Genomic DNA, 25,937 nt, shown 5'->3' on the forward strand with positions numbered 1-25,937 from the left:
AGGTTAAGAAGCGTGGAGGTCAGGGGCATCTGGGTGGCTCAGTCGGTTAAGCATCTGACTCTTGATTTCAACTCAGGTCACGATCTTACCATTCGTGGGTTCGAGCTCCATGTCTGGCTCTGCGCTGACTGTGCAGAGCCTGCTTGGGATTCCTTCCCTCTCTCCCTTTCTCTCTGCCCCTTCCCTGTTCTCTCCTTCTCTCTCTCTCTCTAAATAAATGAACATTAAAAAAAAATTTATTAAAAAAAAAAAAAAAAAGGAAAGAAGCATGGAGGTCAGGACAAGAAGGTTTACTGTTCTCCTTGTCAGAGTTCCAGAGGAGATGAAGGGAAGAGCAACAAAGCAAATATAATTTAAAATTTAAAGTTTAAGATAACCCACAGATATAGGCATTAGTGCCTTGGCAAACTGGTGAGGAAGGGACAAACATTTTAGTAAATGGCGCTGTGACAATAGTGTTCTTTATGGGAAAGAAAACAGACCCTTATCTCATATCATGTACAGAAACCCCTGGCAGATGCATAACTTAAATGTGAAAGCCAAAAGTATATAATTTTAAGTACAATTATATAATCAAATACCCTTACGACTCTGGGTAGAAAGGGATTTGATGAACAAGGTACCAAAAGTGCAAAACTTTTGTACTGTACAGGAAAAAATGGATAAATGAGATTTCACTTAAATTAAGAACACCTGTTTACCAGTAACACCATAAGGAAAGTGAAAAGACAAGCCATAAACTGGGAAAATATCTGTAACACACATGATTAAGGTCTTGACCATATGGGTACATATATGCATATATACACACACACGCACACATAGACACATAGAAGCTACTAAAAGACAAACAAGCAGCCAAAAACTAAAAGTGGACGAAGATGCTCAACTTCATTGATAATGAGGGAAATGCAAATTAGAATAAATTTGAAATATTTTATATGCCAGATTAGCAACAACTAAAAAGTACCTGATGCTATCAAATGTTGGTGAGGATGGGGAGCGACACGATGTTTGTCTGCTCTTAGTGGGAGTACAGACTGATAGAATCACTTTAGAAATCTTATTTTTCCAAGGTGTTTTCTAGTAAATTGAACATTTCCATATCCAGTAATTGCATTTGTGCGCTTTCTGGAAGCGTCCATTTGCTTCCTAGTAAAGCTGAACGTGTGGTACAGCTGAACATTTGCATTCTTAGCAATTCCATTCCTAAGTGTATGTTAGGTGTCTGTTCTAAAGAAATCCTTGCACATATGTACCAGGAGACATTTCCAAAAATGTTCGTAGCAGTGTAATAGTAAAAAAAAAATTTTTTTTTTTGAAAAAAAAAAAAAGACCCTAAATATCCAACAGTAAAGCAGATAAGTAAATTATGGCATGTCCGTATAATGCAATATTATTCAACTGTGAAAATAGATGCCACAGCTGTAAAACAGCATGGATCAGGCTCAGGAACATAATGTGGAATGGAGGGGAACAGAGGCAAGTTGCAGAAGCATACGTAGGCTGTGGTTTCATATCCACGAGGTTCAAAAACATAAACAGTATAGAAGTTGTGGATGTAACAAGCAGAGTAAAACAGAAGAAAACAAAAGGAATGATAAACACAAAACTCAGGACAGTGATGATCCCTGAAGGAATAGGGAAGGAGAGGTGTCCACGGTGTGGCCCCCAGGGAACTTCTATGCTAGCGGTAATGCCCTTTTTGTTATACTGGGTGATAGCCACACAGCTATTCACTGAATTGGGGTTCGTGGGTTTTTTTTAATACTCTACATACATTTAAAAGATATGTATTTGCATTGATTCAATATTGAATGAAACTATTCATGTTTAAAAAGCATGGTACCCTAGGGGCACCTGGGTGGCTCAGTTGGCTAAGCATCTGACTCTTGATTTTGTGTCAGGTCATGATCTCACGGTGTCTGGGATTTAGTCCCATGTCGGGCCCTGGCATGCATTCAGCATCTGGTTTTGAGTCTGTGAGACAGTTGAAGGTCTGAGAGGGGTTTTCTTACAGGCAATAGGATGCCACAGACTGAGTCCACCGTATTCTTTTTTATTTTCCTATTCCCAACCTTGTGCCGGGCTCAGAAGAGTTACTCATTAAGTATGTTAGACGAATCAATGAAGAGGAATTTTCTTTTCAGAATTAAATTCTTCTCCACAAGATTAGAGCCAACCAGACATGAATCTGGGCTTAAAACGTTTTGAATCTGGAATTAAATTTTCCTCTGTCTCTATTTTATTGGTTTAGATTTTTTCTATAGATATTTCTGTTTTTTCTTGTATCAGGCCTCCCCAATGACCTACAAAATTGGCAATGAAAATTTTTTTACTCTTAGTGAAATTTAAATATTTATTCCGATGTTGCATCAAATAACATATCTTTAAAAAATGAAGCCATTTAAGATGTTTAGTTGAATTCTGATCTTTTATGAGAACTATTTTCATGGCAGTTTCTTGGCCTTAATTAACATCAGCGTTTTGATGGGAGTAGCATCAATTTAATGGAACGTTATAACGGAATGGAAGCGTGTCGGTAAGAAAGACCCTTTTTGTTGATCATTATCTTTCTCTTAGAGTACCCTTTTTAATGAAATATGTTGGTTTACATTTCAGAATTTGAACATCTGCTTTCTATACTGTTTTATTATGAGGTACGTTTATGACAATAACATGTCCGTATGAAACCCTTTCTCTGTCGTTTCTTTTGGTGTGTAAAAGCATCTGAGCCAGGATCTGGAAGACTCGTCGTGTTCTTCAACACAAGGAAAATTTAACCGAGAGCAGTTTTACAAGTTTATCATTTTCCCTGGCAAGTGGATTAAAGTCTGGTATGATCGACTTACCTTGTTGGCGTTACTTGATCGGTAAGCCACCGAGCATGCGAACGTACGGAGAAAAGACACAATGGGGGCATAACAGGGCACTCACATGCTTATAAAAAAGAAATTGCCACTTGCTAAGGTTCTCTGGAACATTTTCAAGATGGATGCCTTTTGTGCTGCAAACCCAAAGGCGAAGCCGTGAGATCTTGACCACTGGAGAAATTGTAATTTAGCAATTACAGTAGGAGATTAGAGAATTGGGGGAACACGGTTCAGATTTAAGGTTGGCTCTGGGGACAGTATTATGTGTTGGCCTATTCACGGTTTGCCACATTTTTGTGGGAGGGCTTGGGGTTCATGGGTAGTGTGGGGCCTGGCTGACTGGATGCGGGCAGGGGGAGAGGAGGACAGATGGAGCCCTGTGATTTCTAGCTTTTCTCCTCAACGGCTGAGGCTACTTCTCACTCTTGTCTGAGATACACTAATTGGAACATTAATCTCTCCTTTAAACCCTTTATTCTTTCTCGTCTCTTCTTTCCATTGTTTGCCAAGATGAAACACAGGGTTGGAGATGCAGTCGCCGGGCGGGGAGGGAGAAGAGGGAGGGAGAAGGTCCAGTTAGTTAAAGCACGGTGGAGACGGGGCCAGGTTGGGAACTTCCCACGTCCATCCCTGCCCCCGACCTCACGATATACAAAGGACGGGATTTTCATCTTCAGGGGCTGTGCAGTTCTGATGGGAGTGTTGGTTTGAAAATTGAAGATGGCTTGAGGCACCTGGGAGGCTCAGTCAGTTAAGCGTCTGACTTTGGCTCAGGTCACCATCTCACGGTTTGTGAGTTTGAGCCCTGCATCAGGCTCTCTGCTGTCAGTGCAGAGCCCGCCTCGGATCCTCTCTCTCTGCTGCTCCTTTACTCTCTCTTTCTCTCTCAAAAATAAAGAAACATTTAAAAAAGAAAAGAAGATTCAAGATGCCTTTACTGACACTGTCATCAGCAAATGTGGAGTTTCACAGTTAAATGCCAGCCAGTGGGGGCAGCGGGAAAGCTGATTGCCTGCCATCCTATGGTTGGTCCCTCAGTGACTGATTGTTATAGTAATGTCTTACTAAAAAACTATAGTCGTGCAAAATTACAACAGTAAATTTCAGGACCCACAAGTCAGGGAATGGAGTTATAATGGTTTTTCTAACAACACTACGTCACCCCAGAGGCACACACTTACGATGAACGTTTCAAACGTAACTGGAATCATCCAAAATAACACATCCTGTTAGATGAGTTAGTTTTTAGGGGTTTTTTTGAAATATTAATTTTTTTTTCTGTTTAAAAGGAATTGCTGAAAGTTGGACTACCTCGTGTTAGCCCTTCATATTAAAAACAAATGTTTCTGTACATTTCTAGGTGTACATTATTTAAATGCACTCAGTGGCAACAGATTAACTGAAAATCTAATTAAGGTCTGGAAAAGGATGATGAGGATTATTACAGTTTTAAAAAGTTTACAGTTTTATAGTTTTAATCGCTTCTGTTGCAGTGGGTTTGAATTCAGTGTTAAGGGATTTGTAGAGACAGCATTACGTCCTTAGGCATGGGTCGCTCAGCTGGTACAGGGAGCCCCTGGGGATCAAGCCCCGTGCCACCACTTACTAGTGCTGTGATCTAAGGATGACTGTGAAACCTCCCTGTTGCTCAGCTTCCTGTCTGCTAAATGGGGATCATCTATATACAGGGAGATTATGAGGTTTAAATAAAATTAGCTATGGAAGGTGTCCTTTAAATATTAGCTGCTGTTGCTGTTATTATGAGCTGAAATGTGGCCCAGAACCCAGAAAGAAGAAAAATAAATAAAAATAAAATAAAATTAGGGTAGCCAAAGTAGATGCTGTCAAGTCCAGACACATTTAGGCCCTTAATTCGTAGGGGAAATCGTCCTGTTTTCAGAGCCCGTATCAGCCTACTTTCAGGCATCTCCCAGCACACGTGGGGATCTGGTTTTCCAGTTCACGGTCAATTAAGAGGGGAGATCAGACGACATGAGGCCCGAACTGACAGCAAGGACAGAGGAAGAAAAGCCCAAACACTAACCTAGAAAAACCAAGCAGCTTGGGACCTTTGCAGGGAGAGTGTATTCTCCAAACAGGACCGTGGACCAGAATCCCCTGGGAGCTTTGTGACAATAACAGATTCTAGGAGTGAGAAGTCACCACTTCAGCATGGCCTTGAGTACAGTGTAGGGCTGTATTATGGCATCCCTTGCCAGCTCACCTTCTTTGTGAGGACAGTTATGATCTGAAAGGCCTGTTTAAGAAAGCAGCAACTTACACAATACATTTTTTATGATGATTGTAAAGTTCCAAAAGGCACCAATGAATTACCTTTTGACATTCATTGGGGGACATTATATTTAAAATCCCCCATGGGTTAATGAACTTGAGTTGCCAAATTAAAGTTTATAAGGAAGTTATGCATAATAAAAAACAAACCGTAAGGGTTGAGCAGGAAGTCGAAGAAATTGGTGAATTAAAAGCACTGAAATTGAGCTAATCATTGCTATAAACTCTCATAGCTTAAGGCTTTCTGCTTCATAATTTTCAACTTGACTCTGGAACTCAGGCTGATTTTCCTTGAAAATACTTCCTTATTCTCTGATTGTACCTTCACAGTTCCTGTGATTGCAACATCTCCTATTTGCTTTTGGTTTGGCATTCATTCTACTCAGGTGTTTTTGGACTTGTCCTTAGTCTCCTTTATTTTCTCTTATACATTTTTTATTCTGCTATTACCCCATCTTGCAAAACACACAGGTTTTATTTTCATTTCTCTAGTTACGATCTAAAATAAAATAAAAAGCTAAAATAAAAAGCTGCCCATCTGGGCATCGTTTTATTCATTTTTTTCATTAATTCAACAAATTTAGTAAAAGGAAAAACCACCCAAACCCCAGGCACCTGCTCCATGCGAGGCTCTGCACTGGGCACTGGGAACAGAACAGTGAGTGGAACAGGTGTGGTCCCTACCCTCATGGGGCTTGTATTCTACTACATGAGACAGGCTGAAATAGCAGAGTGGAATAGGTGCCTTGAAGGACACACATAAAAGCCTGGGGTAGAGGAAAGTGGGGGACAAGGGACACCATGTCAGAACAGGTGGTTGCAGAAGTGTTTCCTGAGGAGGAAACATGCAAACCGAGATAGATATAAGGCAAGGAGGCAGCCCTGTAACAAGTAGGGGGAGAATCGTTCATGCTCTTCAAACAATCTCATTGCCAGTGTCGCCATCTTGAGAACACGCTCTCATCTCTCCCATCCTTGAAAGTCCTTTTGGCCCACTTTCCCGCCAACCACTGTCCGGTATCTCTGTGCTCTTTTGCAGCAAAACTCCGTGAAGAGCTGCCTGTGCTAGTTTGTCTTCTCTCTGCTCTCATTTTCTTATAAACCCATATGTTTGCTCCCCGACTCCACCACTGCACTTGTCAAGGTCACTGTTGACTTCACTGGTCAGTCATCATTTTACTAGACCCATTTACCACCTTTGACAGAGTCGATCCTCCTCCTTGGTATGCTTCCTCTCTTGGCTTCCAGGATCCAGCCCTCTCTTGGTTTTCCTTCTGCCTAGCTGGTTACTGCTTCACAGGACAGTCACCCGTGCAGGTAGCCTCTGCCTCCTGACCCCCTTGATGTTGGGTGCTTCACGGCCCTTGGTCTCGGTCTCCTTTCTTTCTCTGTCTACCCTCTTTTCTTTAGTGATTGCATTTAGTCTCCTGGCTTTAAATACCGCCGAGATGCCAACAACTAAGATTTGGACCTACCTCCTGAATTGCAGACTTGTCTCTCCATCTACCAGCCTGACATCTCATGACCACAGTCCAAAACTGAGTTCTTTACCACTGCCTCGTCTCCCGTCTGCTCCACCAGCTGTCTTTCCCACCTCAGCTGACGACAACCCCATCCTTCTAATTTCTCAGGTTAAACATCTTGGAGACAACCTTGTATCTTCTTTTCTTTTACACCCTCAGTCAACCTCTCATAGGGAATCATGTTCACTGTTTCTCCAGATGTAGCTGCTACATCTTCCCACCTTTCATGTGACCACCCTTGTCTGAGCTACCTTCGTCTCTCATCAGGGCCATTGCAATAGCATCTCCTGCCTCTACCTGTTCTCCCTGTGCACTGGTTTTTTTTTTTTTTTAAGTTTATTTATTTATTTGGAGAGAGATAGGGCGGGGAGGGGCAGAGAGGGAGAGAGAGAATCCCAAGCAGGCTCTGCACTGTCAGCACAGAGCCTGATGTGGGGCTCGATCCCACGAACCATGAGATCACGACCTGAGTAGAAATCAAGAGTCAGACGCTTAACCAATGGAGCCACCTAGGCGCCCCCTCCCTGTACAATATTGTAACATGCTGTTCTGCTGACCACCCTGCAGTGCCCCCCATTTCACTCATGAATGAAAGTCAAAGTGCTCAGAATGCCTCAGAGTCCCCATGATCTAGCCACTGCTTTGCTCTCTGACCTCACTTCCTGCTACTGCCATGGACTCTTTCCCACCCACACTGGCCTTCCTGCCATTCTTCACCAAGCCAGGCATTCCTCCAGCCTTGAGGCCTTTGCATTGTCTGTTCCCTCTCCTCTCCTCTCAGATATCTGCGTGGCCGACCCCCTCGCCTTTCAAGTAGCACTTCTCTGTGGGGCTTAGCCTGACCTTCCTGCTTAAAATTACAGCAGTTCCCCACCCCCACCCCACAGTTCTTCTCACCTTGTTCTGATCATTTTTTGATTGCGTGAATCATCCTCAGATGCTGTATAATATCCTTATGCTGTGTGCGTATTACTTATTTCATGCCATGGCCCTCTGGAAGGAAAGCTCCAGAAGTTCTGCTCACTGATGTATTCCAAGCCTCTGGAGCAGTGCTGAGCCCTCTTGAGTGACCAAACAAATCAACCTCCCTTCGCAAACCAGCTCCCCTTCCCAACTTCTGCCGTTGATGTTGCCATGATCCTTTCTTCCCCACATTGAAATCTTGAGATCTTCTTTGTTCTTTCAGCCAACCTTCACTGTGCACAATCCATTCCTTTCTGCCCTGCTCTGTGCTGTGTCTTGACATCACATTGCCTCTCCAGTTTTCCGCTGCCCTCTCAGGCCCTTGTTCCTTCTCCCTTGGAGTGTTGTTTATCCCACTCTGCTCTATTTCCTCTCCAGTGCATCTTGTCAGCCTCTGCCAGATAAATCTTTCTGACTTATCTGTACTGCCTCCATCACAGAACTCCTTGCCCAGTGAGTAAACTTTTTAACCCAATATTGAAATATAGATGCATAAGGAGCCGTGAGAGTGGAGTCATGGGGTGCTGGGGCAGAGGAATGGAGTCGTGCTGGGGGAGAAACCGGTGGTGGGGGGGAATATTTTTCAGGAACGTTATTTTCCCCCCCTAAATAGGAAAAATGTCTGTTCATTTAACTGAAATTTTTGATTTAAAAAAATTTTCCTAAGCTTTAGATATCTTTAAGTATACATCGAAATGTTATGAGCACACTAAAAAATACATAACGGATTTTATGGACCTGAACTAACAAAATATATTCAGCTCTATAAAAAGCACATAATGGAAAACAACAAAAAAAAAATCCCATAAATTTTCCTTTCCACCAAAGGAGGAATCTTGGTCCCCCCGGGAGTTGTTTTTCTTTTAACTTTCAACTTGAGCATGATAATATCTGAGTTCTTCACATTTCTATGCGTCTTGATTCTATACATCTCAAGTGCCTGATTAAAAAATAAGCAAAAGGTATGAACAGACACCTCACCAAAGGAGATATACAGGTAGCAAATAAGCATATGTAGTGACATTCCACATCGTATCATTGGGGAATTGCAAAGGTAAACAATAGTGATATGCACTGCACCCCTATTAGCATGGCCAAATCCAAAGCACCAACCACACCAAGTGTAGCCGAGGATGTGGAACAGTAGGAACTCCCTTCATAGTTAGAGGGAATCCAAGATGGCAAGTCCATTTTGGAAGATAGCTTGGTGGCTTCTTGCAAAACTGAACATGTTCTTACCATGGGACCCAGCAGTCATGCTCCTTGGTGCAAATGAGTTGAAAGCTTAGGCTAACACAAAAACCTACATATGGATGTTTATAGAAGCTTTATTCATAGTTGCCAAAACTTAGAAACAACCAAGATGTTCTTCAATAGGTGAATGGGTAAACCATGGTACATCCATACACCATATGGATGCATTCCATATACTAAAATAGTATTCAGTGATAAAAAGAAATGAGCTATCAAGCCATATAAAGATATGAAGGAAGCTTGAATGCATCTTACTAAGTGAGAGAAACTGACCTGAAAAGGCTACCCGCTGTATGATTCCAACTATATGACATTCTGGAAAGGAAAATCTGTGGAGACATAAAAAGATCAGTGGTTGCCAGAGGTTGGGGGAAAGCAGGGTGAGTAGGCAGAAAAGGATTTTTAGGGCAGTAAAAATAGTCTACATGATACTGTAATGGTGGATACATTTCACTACACATTTGTCCAAACCCATAGAATGTACAACACCAAGAATGAACCATAGTGTAGACTCCTGACTTTGGTTGATAACAATGTGTCGATGTTGGTTGGTCGATAGTAACAAATGTACCACTCTGGTGGGGGATGTCAATGGGGGGGTGGGGCAGGTGTGTGTGTGTGTGTGTGTGTGTGTGTGTGTGTGTGTGTGTGCGGGGTGGGCTATGCGAGAACTCTTTGTACTTTCCCTCACTTTTGCTGTGAATCTGAAACTGCTCTTACAAAATAAAGTATATTAATTTGGAAAAACACAGGAGTGCCTGCTTGCCAGGAGTACAGTAGATGCCTGTCCCGTTCTGAAAATCATTTAATGGGACAGATCGGTATGTTCCTGAGCGACAATTGGCGAGGTAAAAAAATATGCGTATCATTCTTGGGCTTCCTGGATGACTCGGCTGAGCATCTGACTCTTGATTTCGGTTTAGGTCATGATCTCACGGTTCATGAGTTCAAGCCCTGTGTTGGGCTCTGTGCTGAGCGTGGAGCCTGCCTCTCTCTCTCTCTCTCTCTCTCTCTCTCTCTCTCTCTCTCTCTCTTTCCATCTGCCCCTCTCCCCCGCTCATGCTCTCTCTCTCTCTTTCAAAATAAATAAATAAACATTAAAAAAACCAATATGCTCAGCTTTCTTGGGAATGACCCATCTGAACTCCTGACGTTGTGGCCACACCATTCTCCCTTGCTCCATTTCAGCCTCTTCCACCCATCGCTATGCCCTCCCATGTAAAGACTCCTCCCATAGAAGCCTTTCACCTCTGACGTCATAGTCCCAGCCACTGACCATCCTCAAACGTTGCCAATGCCAAGCTATACCAAGCACTTGGGCCCGTCCGCTTTCTCCTGTCTAGCAGCCTCCTCCGCCCTTGTTGCCTCCCCCATTCTACTTAGCCTCCAAATCCAGCCTTCATCCCCTTGTCTCAGCACCTTAAAGCTCCCTTACCCTGTCTACCTTCACACCCAGCGACAGCATGCCCACCTCCGGATGAGCCCATCTCTGCATCTCACACCTCTTATGCAAAGGTCCCTCACAGTCCCGGTGAGACTGTGGTCACAACACATCTCAGTCAGACCCTCTTACACGTCAGCTCTCCGGCTCCTGAAACTGGGAAGCGGATTCTGGCTGAGGAGATTGTATCTAGGAGGGATTTCCTGCTTCAGCCAGGTGATCATGCACCTCCTCTGCCTCCCCCCACCTCCTGCCCGCCACACTTAAAGGAACCAGCACAGCTCTTTGTCTGAAAGACATTTCACTATCATAGGTGGAATAGTTAATTGTTCTCCCCCAAGGAAACCCAGTTTAGTGATCAAAGACACTCATGGAGTTCTATTTCATTTCTTCCAATAACAGAAGTTTGGGATTAAAATAGGGATTTTGTGGGGCGCCTGGGTGGCGCAGTCGGTTAAGCGTCCGACTTCAGCCAGGTCACGATCTCGCGGTCCGTGAGTTCGAGCCCCGTGTCGGGCTCTGGGCTGATGGCTCAGAGCCTGTTTCCGATTCTGTGTCTCCCTCTCTCTCTGCCCCTCCCCCGTTCATGCTCTCTCTCTGTCCCAAAAATAAATAAATGTTGAAAAAAAAAATTAAAAAAAAATAAATAAAATAGGGATTTTGCTTATAAAATACAAGAATAATGAAACAAAGAAAGAAGCCTTAAAATGCTGTTACCACAAAGGCATGCTTCAAAAGCTTAAAAAGCCAAACTATTCTGTTCATGTCAGTCATTTTACAAGCATTCAGGTATTATCTTTAGGAACAGACTCGCTTTTTACTTCCTTGGTTCTTGTTTATTTTCCCCAGAACTGAAGATGTCAAGGAAAATGTGCTGGCGGTTTTACTCACTGTCCTGGTTTCCCTACTCGGATTTCTGACCTTGAACCAAGGCTTTTGCAAAGACATGTGGGTGCTCCTCTTCTGCCTTGTCATGGCCAGCTGCCAGTACTCCCTGTTAAAGGCAAGACCACATCTAATTCTTACCGTCACTAATGTATCCTTGAAATCATGAGATGATGACACAGACACTTCTGATTTGTGTTCTAGAGCGTTCAGCCCGACCCCGCCTCGCCGATACACGTAAGTTTCGAATAACAGGCAAGTAGCTTGTCTCGTCTGCTTGTGTTGAAGAGAGGGGAACAAAATCCGTCCAAGAGGCAAACTCTATATCAATGTGCATCTATTGAATATATACACAGAAATATGAACGCATGGCTGCCGATTTCAGGCTAGACCTGAGAGCGTGGTGTGAGTGGCAGGGGTGGGGGGGCGTACAGGGTGGCGAGGGTCTTTTCTATCCCGCTGGACTCATGTCAGAGTAGACCATGCAGCCCAGTGTGGGAAGGCCGGGCTCTGCAGTCAGACTGCCTGCTTTTGTTTCCTGGTTCCTCCGCTTGAACGTTGAACTCGGAAGAAGATACATGTACTTGCCATGTCTCTGTTTCTCTGTTTCTCTGCATGCAAATAAGGATGATAAAAATGCCTGTCGGGATTAAATAATCTATTTAAATTCCTTAAAACGGTGCCTGGAACATAGACATTGCTTAGTAAGTGGGAGCTATCGTTATTGGTAATATCAGTTGTGTAAGCATGAACCATTATTCTCTTTACATGAAGCTGATCTCCTCCTAGTCCACATTTTCGAGAGTATTGTTACTTTTCTCCCACATGATTTTGGGCTCATTTAGAACTGAGACGCTGGGTTCACCGATACTGACCTGTTGGTGCTCCGGCATCCTTCCGTGAGCTCTGAATCACACATAGCTTCCTCTGACCCAGCTGCCCTTCCCTTGCAGGATGCTAAGTGACAGGGTCCGGCACTGTCCCCGCAGGTACCCTGGCTACCACATGCCTTTGGTCTAATCCCCTGCCCGGTGGACCTCTCAGCTCTTAGAGGGCTTTCTCTTCTTTGTTAGGGTGAGCTGTGGGCCCCCAAGAAAACTGGAGAAAGGAAGCTTGATCTTAGCTCCATTGTGCTTTTAAAAAATTCATATCCAGGATTTAGGACTGCTTTTAAATCTGTGATAGCTCATGTTTAGCTCATAGTAATTAAGAAAAGCTTATAATTGGACGATCACATGGCATACGTTGCTATCTTGTTAAATTCCTCTGTTCCCCGTAATTGGTTTACATATAATACATCTTCTTTTTATTCCAGAGTCTGAATGTCAAGATGAGTAGAAGCAGCATAATTAGGGTATTAAGATGTATTGTTGTGATTATCGTCAGAAATCTCGGTTAGCTGGAGTGAGCAGAGATGTGGAACTCTGAAATTTTTTGTTCGAGCCCACCCTAGATGCCACGTCCTCCCCTTCTGCTTCAGTAAATAAACCCTCCTTTCGAGTGATGACACCTCAGTGTCACCGTTTTTCTGGGTGACTTGGGGGAGGGGTGTTACGTGCTGTTAAACATTCATTTCCCGCATGTACCTTCAGCAATAATGCAGACCATGCTAGTAAAGGTGGATGGTGAATACAGCTGCATAATCCCTGTGGATTTGTCAAGTCTGTTAGCAACAACCCTATGTCATCGCTCCAAGTTGGAGTTACATTGTCTATGTTGGTCTAGCTCCTCGAGGACTCAGTCAAGTAGCTATTCCTTTCCCCAAGCAAGCGTGTCATAGTGAGGGAGTTAAGAAATGACTTCTCTTGCTGTCATAGTAAGACATAGCCAGACACCTGTTTATTCATTCTTGTACACCGATTTCTAAGTAGATTAGTCCCTGATTTGATTTGGCTTTTTTTTTTTTTTTTTTTAACAGTTCTGGTGGGGAGAGAAAATACAGTAGCTGCAAAATGTTTCCTCTTGCAATCTGACTGAACCATGTGGGCATTTAGAAGGCAAATTTATTGTCTCCAGTTTATAAATGTGGAGACCTCAGAAAGGAGATGGTCAGGGGAGCTGACCAAGGCTGGGCGCAGAGATGGCTCTCAAGCCTACTGCCGACGCCAGCCCTGGTCATCAGACGGACCAAAGGGCTTTCCAGAAATGACATTGTTTTGTACATTGTAGGGGGAGGGGTCATTAATAAATTCAGACACATCTTGCTGTGAGAGTGATTGACCGACTTTTCTTTTTTTTTTTTTTTTTTTTGTTTCCTTCTGGAGAACACAGGTGGCAGATTTTGAGCAAGTTGTTAAAACCAGAAGATAGCAAAATAGAAGTCACAGTTTTGCATAACACTGTATATTTCAGATGTAAATGCAGAATTAATGACGTGCTAATAGATACGGTACAGTAGACCCTGGACCTGGAAGAGATGTGTCTGGTTATAAAAGAAAACAGGTCTAGCAGAGCTTAAAATGTGATGGTTCAGGTGGATACTGGCAGCATCTGAGGATCAGACTGTCAATAAAGCAGTGGATGGACGAGGAAGCTTTTAACTGGCGTACCCAGATCTGTGCACAGGTCTAACCAACAGTAACCACTGATGATCACCCGGGAAGCAAAATTCAGTAGGATACGTTAAGGGGCAGCAGAAAACTGGCATCTCCTGCACGGAGCCAGACTCAGTTGTCTTTCCCAGCAGCAGCAGGGATTCTGAGTTGGGGTGGCTGAGGCAGTGCCTGGGAATCTGCATTCACCGTTCTCCCTCCCCACCCCACCCCCCCCCGACGGGGGATGACAGTGGTGGTGATCTCAAATGATACATGACAAACGCTGGGTAGCATGCAGATTTAGGGATTTGAATCCAGCCTGACCATGTACAAAGTATGAGATCTTGGGCAAGTTAGTTCTCTGCATCTCAGGTTTTTCGTCTGTGAGAGAGGAAATCATGACAGAGGAGCATAAGGGGATTGGACAAGATAAGGTGCTCAGGTGCTCAGCACAGTATCCGGTAGTACGGTGGAAGCACTTGACGAATCTTAGCAACTTTTTTACGGCTAAGCTGTGAAGGAGAGCAGCCTCAGTTGGATTTGGTGAAGAGCGGATTGGACAATACATGTAATGAGCCCGGCGCAGGGCCTCGAGTGACTCAGTCCTCTGTAAACGTTTCTTTCCTTGTCTCCTTCCACTCGGCGTAGTTATCATTTCGTTGCTTACAGTACCAACTCCAAAGAGCAAGGGCTGTATCTTGTTATGTGTTCTCCTCAGTGAACTACGGCAACTATACGGTGAGAACATTTGGTACCACTTCCTGTTATATACAAAATCATCGGGAATGATTTTTGTGAATACGCTTCCGATCTTGGAACAGCTTTAGAGGTACAGAGCGCTTGGGAAGATAGTACAGAGAGTTCCCACATACCCCACACCCAGTTCCCCTACTTGTTAATTACCTCTTGCATCAAATTGTGACATTTCTCGCAATTAGCGAGCCAATATTGATACATTGTTAGTAACCAAAGTCCATATTTTACTCAGAGTTCCTTAGTTTTAACCTGATGTGCCTTTTCTGTTTGAGGATCTCATCGAGAATAGCACATTATGTTTAGTTATCATGACAGCTTCTCAGACTTTCCTTATTTTTTGATGAGCTGGACAGTTTTGAGGAGTATTGGTCAGGGATTTTGGTCAGTATTGGTCAGTCGGGATTATCTGATGTCTATTTTATGATTAGACCGGGCATATAGAATTTTGGGAGCAAGACCATTGAGGGGAAAAGCCATTTTCATCACATCACGTTGAGGCTATGTACTGTCTATGTGACTTAACCGCTGTTGGTGTTGACCTTGATCACCTAGGTGGGGGTAGTGTCTGTCGGAGGAATGATATTAAATGATCTATAAAAATTTTTCTCAGTACTCAATCTTAGAAATAAGAAGGTCAGCTGAGTCTTAGTGGTTCTCGACTGAAAATTAAATTAGGTTTATCTCGTCAGTTGTGTATTTCCTTTGCTCAAAAAAAATAGTATTCTTTAAAGCATGAGCCACTCCAAATTGCCTTCTCTGAATTCTTTTATACTTATTTTCTGCCATGAAATCAGGGCAGAACTTAATCGATCACCCTTCCCTCTGTCGGTCACTGTCATTGAGGGAAATGCTGAGGTAGTGGGAAACCATAAAATGGAAGGGTGGCAGAGTGGATGGCACGTTGGGCACCATTTGATGTCCATTTCACTGCCTCTTTGGTTGGACAACTGCATTGACCCATTTGTCAAGATTCACAGACGGGAAAGCTAAGAAGTTGGCCCCAAAATATATCATTCTGTGAAATTAAATTATAAACTAAATTAAATTATAAACTAAGCTTACAGAAACCCTTTTACCTATGTCTTTTTAATTTTTAAAGTAACTTGTCAAATTTCTACCATATTTAGACTCCAGTAGCATCTTATTTTATTATTTGTTTCATTTTTAGAGAGAGAAGGAGCAGGGGAGGGGCAGAGTGACAGAGAGATTCCTAAGCAGGCTCCACGCTCAGCATGGAGTTTGAAGCTGGGGTCGATCCTACGACCCTGGGATCATGATCTTAGCTGAAGCCAAGAGTTGGACACCCAACCGACTGAGGCACCCAGGGGCCCCTGAAGTAGCATTTTAATAGTCATCTGTTAGGAATTATTTGACCTTTTGGTTGCTGCTTATCGCCTCTACCGCCTTCTCTAAAATGTTTTGGATCCTTATATATACCCCAGTATGAGTCATGGAATACTTACTGGCTCCGGTTTTACTGGGGCTCTTCTCTCTGTAGGGCAGTGGCTGCCTGGTCCCCAGCTTTCCCCCTTTTGCTCCACATCAAATGTGGACTGAAGTATATAGTTAAAAATGCTCAGGCATTTGCTAATGCTGATTTGCTAATGCTAAAGTGAGAAAAAACCCATCACCAGGCACAAACAGATATCTGAGTAAACAGATCGGTACCATCGTAACGAACTATGAAACAACCAACTCCTATTTTTTTTTTTTAATTTCTTTTAATGTTTATTTATTTTTGAGACAGAGAGAGACAGCATGAATGGGGGAGGGTCAGAGAGAGAGGGAGACACAGTATCTCAACCAGACTCCAGGCTCTGAGCTGTCAGCACAGAGCCCGACACGGGGCTCGAACTCCCGGACCGTGAGATCATGACCCGAGCCGAAGTCGGACGCTCAACCGACTGAGCCACCCAGGCGCCCCCAGCCAACTCCTATTTTAACGATGGGGGTTCACGTCAGTGAACGGTGCCCCAGAGCAGTGGACAGAGTATGCCGTTAATGTTCTATACCCTCTCCACCCTCTAGAGTTCAAAGTCTTTTTTTTTTTTTTTTTGATACAATTTATTGTCAAGTTGACTAACATAGAGTGTGTGCAGTGTGCTCTTGGCTTCGAGAGTAGATTCCTGTGATTCATCACTACATAGAACACCCAGTGCTCATCCCAACAAGTGCCCTCCTCGATGCCCATCCCCCATTTTCCCCTCTTCTCCATCAACCTCAGTTTGTTCTCAGTATTTATGGTTTGCCTCCCTCTCTGTTTGTAACTATTTTTTGCCCTTCCCTTCCCCATGGTCTTCTGTTAAGTTTCTCAAGATCCACGTATAAGTGAAAACCTGTGACATCTGTCTTTCTCGGACTGACTTATTTCACTTAGCATAATACCCTCCAGTTCCATCCACATTGTTGCAAATGGCACGATTTCATTCTTTCTCATTGCCAAGTAGTGTTCCATTGTGTATATAAACCACATCTTCTTTATCCATTCCTCAGCTGATGGACATTTGGGCTGAACACCCCAAAACTATTACTAATGCTTCTCCTCATGCTCCCTGTATATCTGCTTCACACGAGTGACGTTCACATTATGTGTTTCAAGAATGACGATTATGAATGAACGTTAGTGAAGGCAGGCTGAGTCCTGGGGCCTGGACCCAGTGCCCAATGGGCTCCTCTGCCCGGTTGTTGACAGGAGTCAGCACGCAGTGGCCAGGCGGCCGGGAGGCCAGTGCCCACCCAGCCTCCAAATCCTTGCTCTGCCACATTGCTTTCTGTGTGGGAAGCGGGGGGTAAATTTCGTAATTTCGCAAAAAATTATTATTAAAACTTATGCCGCAGATTATCCTTGGCAAAATGAGAATAGTAAGTACTTCTTGGCGCATCCCGAGGACTGGCCATGTGGGTAGAATGGTGCCTGGGGCACAGGAAAGGCGGGACAAATGTTAGCTCTTGGTGCCCTGGCCATTCACACCGGCCCAAAAAAATACCAGGTCCTGAATGTGGCCAGACGGGAACGTGTGCAGACTCTGCAGGTATGAGGTGCTCTCTCTCCTGCCCTGCGGACTGAGGGCGCACAGAGCCCAGGGCTGGCACCTGCGGCCAGCTGAGATGGGGTGGTCGCAGCGTGACCTGGTTAACAGGGTTAACAGCCCAGATTTACTCAACACCGAGGCCCAGCTGCACCCCAGGTTCTCTGATACCCCGTCTTCCCTTATAATAAACACCTTTTATGTTTGTCTTAATAACTCTGAAGCCTTTGACTAGCCCCCTGTCTTGCTATGGGGATGATTCGAATGGCCTTGTCCCCTTAGCCACGTGCACCACGACTCTCCAGAGGTGGGGTCGCCAGAGGTGTTGATTCTCTGGCTTCGCCCTTCCAGAAGCTGCCCTGGCCCAGACCTCGTACACGTGGGTGGGGCTGGTGGGAAATCAGACGCATGCGCAGACAGCCTCCAGGATGCCCCACAGCTGATGTCAGGGGAGCTTCCCCAGGGCATTTTCAAGTTGAAACCACATGGCTGGCGTGGGGTGGGGGGGAGGGCGGGGAGGGATAGTTGGAGGAGTTGCAAAAAAGACTGATCAGACTTGACCTGGTGGAACTAGTGGAATTTTTTCTCTTGAAAAAAAGAAAAAGCAATCCTTGGGGGGTCTGAAGATCGATTTGCATGGGAAAGAAGGAATTGGAGAGCAAAGGAATTTTATTAGGGGACTTTCTTAGGAATGAAGGAAAATAAAACTCATGTCTTGTGCCACCTGTTAGGGTCACGCTTAGAGCGGTTTGGGGACCCAGAACATGCAGTGAGGTGAGACACTGGTGGATGATGAGGGCAGGCTGTTTGTGAGGGAGCCAGCCTTATGTTTTGTTTCATAAATTACCATTACAAGGAAGCATTCCCCTGCCCATTAACAAAGTTTGACTTGCCAGATTTAAGATGCTATCACAGACTTGTTCAAGGCCAGACTTTCAATTCCTAGAAAATGTATTTTTAAACCTTTTAGGAAAAGGAAGAATCGGGACAAGTGGGAGGTCGCTCTTTAATTATATCTCCTGTATGGTGTCACTTTGAGGAAGGTCTTGTGTGTTTGTATACCAAGTATCTATCTGTAGCAACCAGAGTTATTTTGCTTTTCACTTGATAAGAAATGCATTACAATCTCACTTAGGCTTTAGTTTTGACTTTTTTTTTTTTTTTTTTTAATGCAGAGAAAGTATTTCCATACCCACTAATCTATGACCCAGTTGGATTCAAAAGGAAATTTCATAAGAGTGCAAATGTTCCTTCAAGACTGAGGCTGGATTCAGGGCCAAACATAGCCAGCCCCCACGGACAGCCTGTGTTTTCTTTCCTATTAAAAGATGGTCTCAGAATAGGACCATCTCTATTATAGAAGCAGTGGCAATTTAAATTGCATTTCTAAATATAACACGTTCAAGGCAGTGACTTTAAAAATTCACATCCAAAGCCGTATCACTTTATCTTTACTTTTTCCACCCAAAGTAGTTCATGAATTGCAAAGAATATTCTCCCCCTAATTCATTTTTGGTGGTGTTTTGAGCCTTATGAATTGTGCACTGATTTGTGACATGTAAATTCTTCATTGGCTTTGCCCTGGAAAGTTTGGTGTTCTATCTTTCCCATAATTTTCCTATCCATTCAAGGAGAAGAATAAACATGTTTCTACTTCTCCTCATAACAACATTTTGAGGGCCAAGATGAGAGCTGTTAAGCTTTTGGTCCTCCTCAAAGGAAAATGTATATAAATGGTGAGTTTTTAAAAATTGGATTATTCCCCCGCTCCACACTAAGACATTTTCTGCAATCTCTGTGGGTATAACTTTGTATCTGTATTGCCTTGCTTTTTAAGACAGAGAAATCGAAGCCCACAACTTACAATTCTATTTCTTAATAGTAGTGGGGCTCAAGTTGGACCACATAGGGCAAATAATGGCTTATATTAGTTTTGCATTTGAAATGAACAATACAAATGGAAGTTTCACTGTTAGGGGATCACTGATTAGATCTAAATTGTATCTAAGGATGGTAATTAAATTTTCAGCTAAATCTTGTTGAGTCTGAGAGGCATAACATTCTTTTTGATATTCTTCTCCTTAATTGTCAGAACAAGCATCAGAGTTGTTTTTTTTTTCTCTTTTCCTGGTGATTTGTGTATATGAATTATGCTGGGAGAGGGGGGAGAATGTTTTATGGTATAAATTGTATGATATGATATAAATTTCTGACTATGAGATTTTTGTCATTTAATCCAAATAATAGGTACCATTCAGATATTGTGTTTGTTTTCTAGGGACACAACCAAATCATAACATATAGCAGACCAATCTATTTTTGTGTGCTGTGTGGCCTTATTTTGCTTCTTGACACAGGGGCCAAAGCCCGGCACCCTCCCACTTACGTTGTCTATGGCCTGAAGCTCTTCTCTCCAAGGTCCCTCCAATCAGCTAGGGACCTATTAATAGGTGAGTGAATTTGGGGGTTGTGGGGAAGGATATAGAGGTGGGAGGATATGTCTCCCCTTTGTATTCTGAATCGCTAGTTGGAGAACCCTCCTTATTTGATTACTGGATGAAGAGAGATGCATCTCTCTTTTGGCTTGTATACCTTTAGAAGCTGGAGCCCCAGAGCATTCAATGGCAGAATCATTCTAAAGCATTGTGGTATCAATGACACAGAAGTTGTAACACTGTAATACCTTTTTTTTTTAAATGTCTATTTTTGAGAGAGAGAGAGACAGAGTGTGAGCTGGAGAGAGGCAAAGAGAGAGGGAGACACAGAATCTGAAGCAGGCTCCAAGGCTCCGAGCTGTCAGCAAAGAGTTGGATGCGGGGTTTGAACTCATGAACCGTGAGCTCATGAGCTGAGCAAAAGTCGGACCCTTAAGGGACTGAGCCGCCCTGGCGCCCTGCAACACTGTAATATCTGAAGGCTGGTTGCTGTGGTGCCTGGTATGAGGCATCAGTGGGGCTCCCCAGGGTGAGGGGGTTTTGCCACCTGGTTGGCCGTCCCAGGTGGGACAGACATTGTCACATGGCACATGGCACATGGCACAGACATTCTAGTAACGCTTGAGTGTGTATGGTTCTCCGTCGAGGTAGAGTCCTGGGCATGCTGGTCACCCAGTCTGTCCCTGGTACTCTGTGCACACCTTTAGGTCCAGACGGAGTTTCGTGTGATGTGCCCCATTTACACGGGAAGCCTGCACAGTCTGCTGGTTTCGAGCCCAACCTCTGGAGCCGGGTGCCTGGCCGTTTGAATTCTAGCTCTGCCACGTTACTAGTTATGTGACCTGGAGAAAAATTCTTTTGTGTTGTGGGGACAAAAATGGTAGTCACCTCAGGGGTTGGTTCAAGTTTGAAATGTGTCCGTGAATTTAAACATACAGAAGAGGGCCGGGCACCGGGTATTAGCGATTATCATCATCCTTCTGTGAAGAGGCTGCCCCAGTGTCGCCTGCAGCTCTGAGGTCTTGCCTCGTAACGCCCTGAGAATTCTTGCGATGACCTCCAGGGGTTGACACACACACCAGCCTGTGACTGGCTGTGATCACGTTGCCCAAATGGATTGGTAAAGGGCAACGATCGGAGATATCAGCCCCTGGATCTATTGCTTTCCAGTTGGATGTCTTACTCAGGAGGAGCTTTTCAAAGCCATAGGTCCCATATCATTCTTTCTCTGGCCGCCATGACAGCTTCCTGAGTCTATCTAGTGGACTGGAAAGGGCCCTCCACTATGGCATATCTTCGTGTTCCTTGTAGGTGACACCAAGGTAGACATTGCACCCTCCGACTCGCCTTCTCAATCACCATCTCCCCACTCCTCTTCCTGCTGTGTTGGTAGCAAACTATTCACTCCCCCATACCCAGCCCCAGATAAGCCCACCTTTGTGCCCACAACATCTCTCTTCCTGTTACATACACACACGCATGCACACACTCCGAGAAAGACTTCAGTTACTTTTATCTTCTTATAAATGTGTTCTCCCATCTCCCTCCCGAGATTAGCTGCAATGGAAAGTGCAGCGTTTGAGTGGATGCAGATGCCCAGTCACGGTTGTGCATGCTGGAGACCGTCCTTTCCTGTTTCCTCTTAGCCCACGGCAGCGCTGGGGTCCAGAGCTCAATGGCACAGGAGGGCCTGGGGATTAGAGGTGGAGAGGGCATGACAGCATTTTGGAAGATGTTCAAGAAACAGGTGTCTGTGTCAAAATGTTGCCTTCCCTCTCTGCACCGCACACTCAATCTTGGGCACCTCATGACCCTCTTTTCCTAGGGTCTCGAGCACGGGTTAGTGCTGATAGAGTTCCACCTCTTACAAATCCTTGTGACCTGATCTGGAACCCTAACTACCCTGGCACACCTCTTCATCTCATGCTCATGTCTTGTGTTCCTCTTCTGTAGCGCCCCAACCCCCTTGACCATGCTAGTTGATGGTCCATTCCCCTAAACATGGTCCCGTCTTCTATCCCCCCAAACCATACCTTTCAGAGCACCAAACCCATTGTGTGGTCATCGGCTGCACTTGTGATATTTGACTAACGTCTGCTCCCTCACTAGCTTGTATGCTGCTGGATTCAATCTGGGCATGGCGGAGGCCACGCCTCCTTTCTCACCCTGAATCCCTGGCCCCCTGCCCTGTGTCTGGTAAATACAGGCACTAAAGAAATGTTTTTTGAGTGGATGAACGAATGAACACAGGGAAAGCTTATATAGTCCTTTTTGGCCTTTTCAGCTCAGACTTTCAGTAAGTAGGGACTTCATAAGCACCCCCTGTAGATGATCTGTAGAAAGAGGAAGAAAAGCATGGCATACATTCCATTTAGAAATTGTTTTTCTGTACATGGGCGTCTCCACCATTTCTATTTAATTTGCTACTATAAACAAGCCAATGGCATTGCAATAAATGTGGTTGTCTTGGCATAGCAAATTTGCCCTGGCATCAGAATGTGAAACGTTATCAGGGCCCCAAAAGTAAGACCTTAATGTACTTGGTGAGATTTTACTTTTAGCAGAAACCCTTGTTCTCAGATAAGCTACTGGCTATGTATATTCTCATGTTATTTTTCTTCAGACCAATTCCATTGAGGAGTGGAGATGGGGCAGGGAATGTGGCATTTCGCATCTTTCTATCTGGAATTCCCTTTCCCTCATTAGAGCTTTTCCTTAATACGTTTTTTTGTCTGCTTGTCAACAGTGACAGGTAAAAATAGCGATAAATAATCCAGCAAGCCAACTAAATGACTTCTGGGATAAAGAAAAAGGGAAAACTAGAACAATAGCAATCCCTACGGAGTGAATGTGTTAAACACACTAATTTGCACCGAGCAGGAAAAGATTGTGGAACAGACTTAGAACAACTGGGAATGAGAGGAAGGGGATACAGGTATATACTGTTTTTCTGACTCGATGGGGGAAAGCGAGGGCAATTCTTCTTCATGGAACCTCTCCACCTTCTGTCCCTCATTAGCAAGGGATCTGAGTGGATAATGACTGCTGCCCTTGTTAAGTTCAGAAACCAACAGGGAGAGAAGAAAAAATCAGGAGGAAACAAAAGGTTATTGGGAGAAAAAGGAGTGTGTGTTTTCCGATAGCTGCCATAACAAAGCACCGCTAATGGGTCCCTGAGAACATCAGGGATGTCTTGTCTCATAGTTCTGGAGGCCAGGAGTCTAAAATCTCTGAAGGCACAAGGGAAGGGCCTGTCCCAGGCCTCCCTCCTTGGCTCATAGACGGCCTTGTCCCTGTGTCTGTCCACTTCGTCTTCCCTCTGTGTGTGTCTGTCTCGGTGTCCAAATGTCCAAATTCCCCTTTTTTATAGGAATGTCAAGGTTATTAGATCAGGGCCACCCAGACGCCCCTCACGGCTCATGGGATTGAGCCCCACATCAGGCTCTGTGCTGACAGCATAGCACGGATTCTGCTTGGGATTCTCTCTCTCCCCCTCTCTCTCTCTGCCCCTCCCTTGCCCCCTCTCTCAAATTAAATAAATACATTTAAAAAGAAAAAGGACAGGAGAGAAATAGGAACTTAGCCCACATGACCTTGTTTTCCATCAGGTGGTCTAAAGGTGCTGTCTGCTTCTCGTGCTGTGATGCTCCTCTGGCTGGTGCTGGGAAAGGGGCCATGGTTCTTAGAATCATGCCTTCTTGCTGATATTTCTGTTACCTGCTGCCACTCCTGCTTTCTGCTGGACACCATGAACCCATCAGAGGGAGGAGAGGCGGCCAGGGGCGGGGAGCTGGAAAGGGGCGGGGAGCCGACCCTGCCTCCTCTGCCTCCCAGGGCAGAAGGGGTTGAACGTGAGCCAGTGGTGGGAGATGAGTCAGGTGGAAATTGGGTGGGTAGGGAAGATGGAGAGGCTGCTTATCTTATTTAATGCAAAGAGAGGAGCATCTCAAAGGCAGGCCTCTCAATTATGTAACAGAACAATGCAAGAAGGTGGGATGGACGTTGCCAGGAGGCAGGGAACTCGGGGACATAAGAAAGACAGAGTCGGTGGCAGGGACTTGTTGCTTTTATAGGCTGGGGCTGGGGCTGGGGCTGGGGTTGGGGGATGGTGAGTTAAAGACATAGAAACACTGAGGGTAATATTCTCATATAATTTTCCCCTCTAAGACCCCTCATAGATATTCAGCATATCCCTGTGGGCACTTCTCTTTCATTATAAGGGACAATTCTTTCTTTTTATTTTCGGGAGGGAGGCGAAGGGACCTCTGAGTATCCCTTGCCTGTGCTCAGCCAGACATGGAAACCTCTGGGCTGGAATTTTTAATACTTTCCATTCGGGTGACTTCAGCAAAAGCCGGCGAGGGAGGCTGTCTTTGTAATTATCCCCCTGATGAGGAAGCCAAAAGGTCTTCAGTGTCTTAGTATCGTACTTCAAAAGAAGCAGGAGCAAAGCTAGAGTGTGCCCTGAGATGGGGGCGGGCGGAAGCCAGCGTCGCCCAGGAGAACGAGAAGAAATGCTTGGGTGCTGGAGGTACAGGCGATGGTGATTTCACCGTTGTTGTAGCTGTAATTAGTAGTCATGGCCAGGAATACGGCTCCCTGCAAGAAACACCTGTAAGATGGTTTGGCCTAGAGGGGTGCAGTGGTACTGCGGGGTTACCTGGTGAAGCGAGGAGTTCCGGATGCAGCAGGGGCTCAGGCAAGATGAGGTGGCTGTCGTTTGTAGCACGACCCCATGCACTGCATGGATCCCTTTCAGATCTGAGTTTTCTGTTTTCCGTTAGTCCTTCAGACCACAACCCCCAGCCTACAACAATGCATCTCCAGTAATGCCACCCTTGGAAGTAGATGGAGGTTTTGTGACGAGTTACTGGAATGTACCCCTCTCCTCTGTCCGGTGACACCTCACATTTGTCTTCTCTGTGTCTCTTCTATAAAGGCTGTTTCTGGGGCTCAGTATAGTCCATCCTCAGGACAATTAGGTAACACACAGATACGGCATCTTGAAGACACGCAACATACACATTCACATCAACTGTGTAGGTTTCAGGTTTATTTCCATGTTATTTTCATCCTGTGTGTTCTCTCTCTCAAATTAAACCTAATAGTATGATAGAATAGTAACGAGTATCATTATTCACATTAAAAAAAAAAGAAGCTACAATGTTTTTATTTATAAATGTTGCTTGGCAAGAAACGGGACTGTACCAGAAGTTTCTGCATTTATGGTAATTATTAGGGAAAATGAGGAGTAGGGAAGAAGTGAGAGAAAATTATAGACCCTCTCAGTGGTATGCTAAGAAAAAAACCTGTTCACAGGGAAAATTGCCAGTAGCCACAGGGACTTTTTCTTTTACTTTTGGAAAAAGGACAAAATAACCTCAGCAACTTCAGGTGTAATTTTCTAACTGTTCTAATGCAAAAACCATTTAGCTCCTTTTTCAAAATATATATCTTTTTTATTTTAGAGTGAGAGAGTGAGTGAGTAGGAGAGGAGGCAGAGGGGGAGAGAGAGAGAGAGAGAGAGAGAGAGAGAGAGAGACAGACACAATCCCAAGCAGGTTCCGCATTGACGCGGCGCTCAATCCCACAACCCTGGGATCATGACCTGAGCTGAAATCAAGGCGCCCTGGCTGCTTCTTTATTCACATGAACTATGGCCTGACACATGAGATGTGTGGGCTCCCCACCTTGCTCTCCTTCCACCTTCCTGGCTTTGATTGTAAAGAGTAATGATTTCCTTCTCTCATACATCCTGGGAAGGATCTAGACGCTGGGCTCCAGGTGGACTGCTGTCCTTCCACTGTGGCCAGGAAACTCGGGTTCTGCACGCACGGCCACAGCATCTCTGGCCAAGGCTCCCCTGTGTCTCCCACCATTGTAGCGCCCTCAGACTATGATTCACTGGCTCCAGTCCTTTTTGCTTCCATTGTTGTGGTTTCGTTGCCTCAT

At 44.6% G+C, this 25,937-nt stretch overlaps 1 protein-coding gene across 4 annotated transcripts in view; it reads left to right on the forward strand.

The window, feature by feature from the left end:
- PCNX2 (pecanex 2) overlaps nt 1-25,937 on the forward strand; it is a 302,926-nt gene that overhangs the window by 72,129 nt on the left and 204,860 nt on the right. For all 4 annotated transcript variants that reach the window (XM_040464986.1, XM_040464985.1, XM_040464988.1 and 1 more), the window contains exons 10-13: nt 2,728-2,873; nt 11,196-11,349; nt 11,436-11,468; nt 19,829-20,000. In XM_040464986.1, coding sequence (XP_040320920.1) covers nt 2,728-2,873; nt 11,196-11,349; nt 11,436-11,468; nt 19,829-20,000 — 505 coding nt within the window. The remainder of the gene's footprint in view (nt 1-2,727; nt 2,874-11,195; nt 11,350-11,435; nt 11,469-19,828; nt 20,001-25,937) is intronic.

Source organism: Herpailurus yagouaroundi, unplaced genomic scaffold (genome assembly GCF_014898765.1).
Source record: "Herpailurus yagouaroundi ecotype Mexico unplaced genomic scaffold, PumYag 530, whole genome shotgun sequence".
NCBI lineage: Eukaryota > Metazoa > Chordata > Mammalia > Carnivora > Felidae > Herpailurus > Herpailurus yagouaroundi.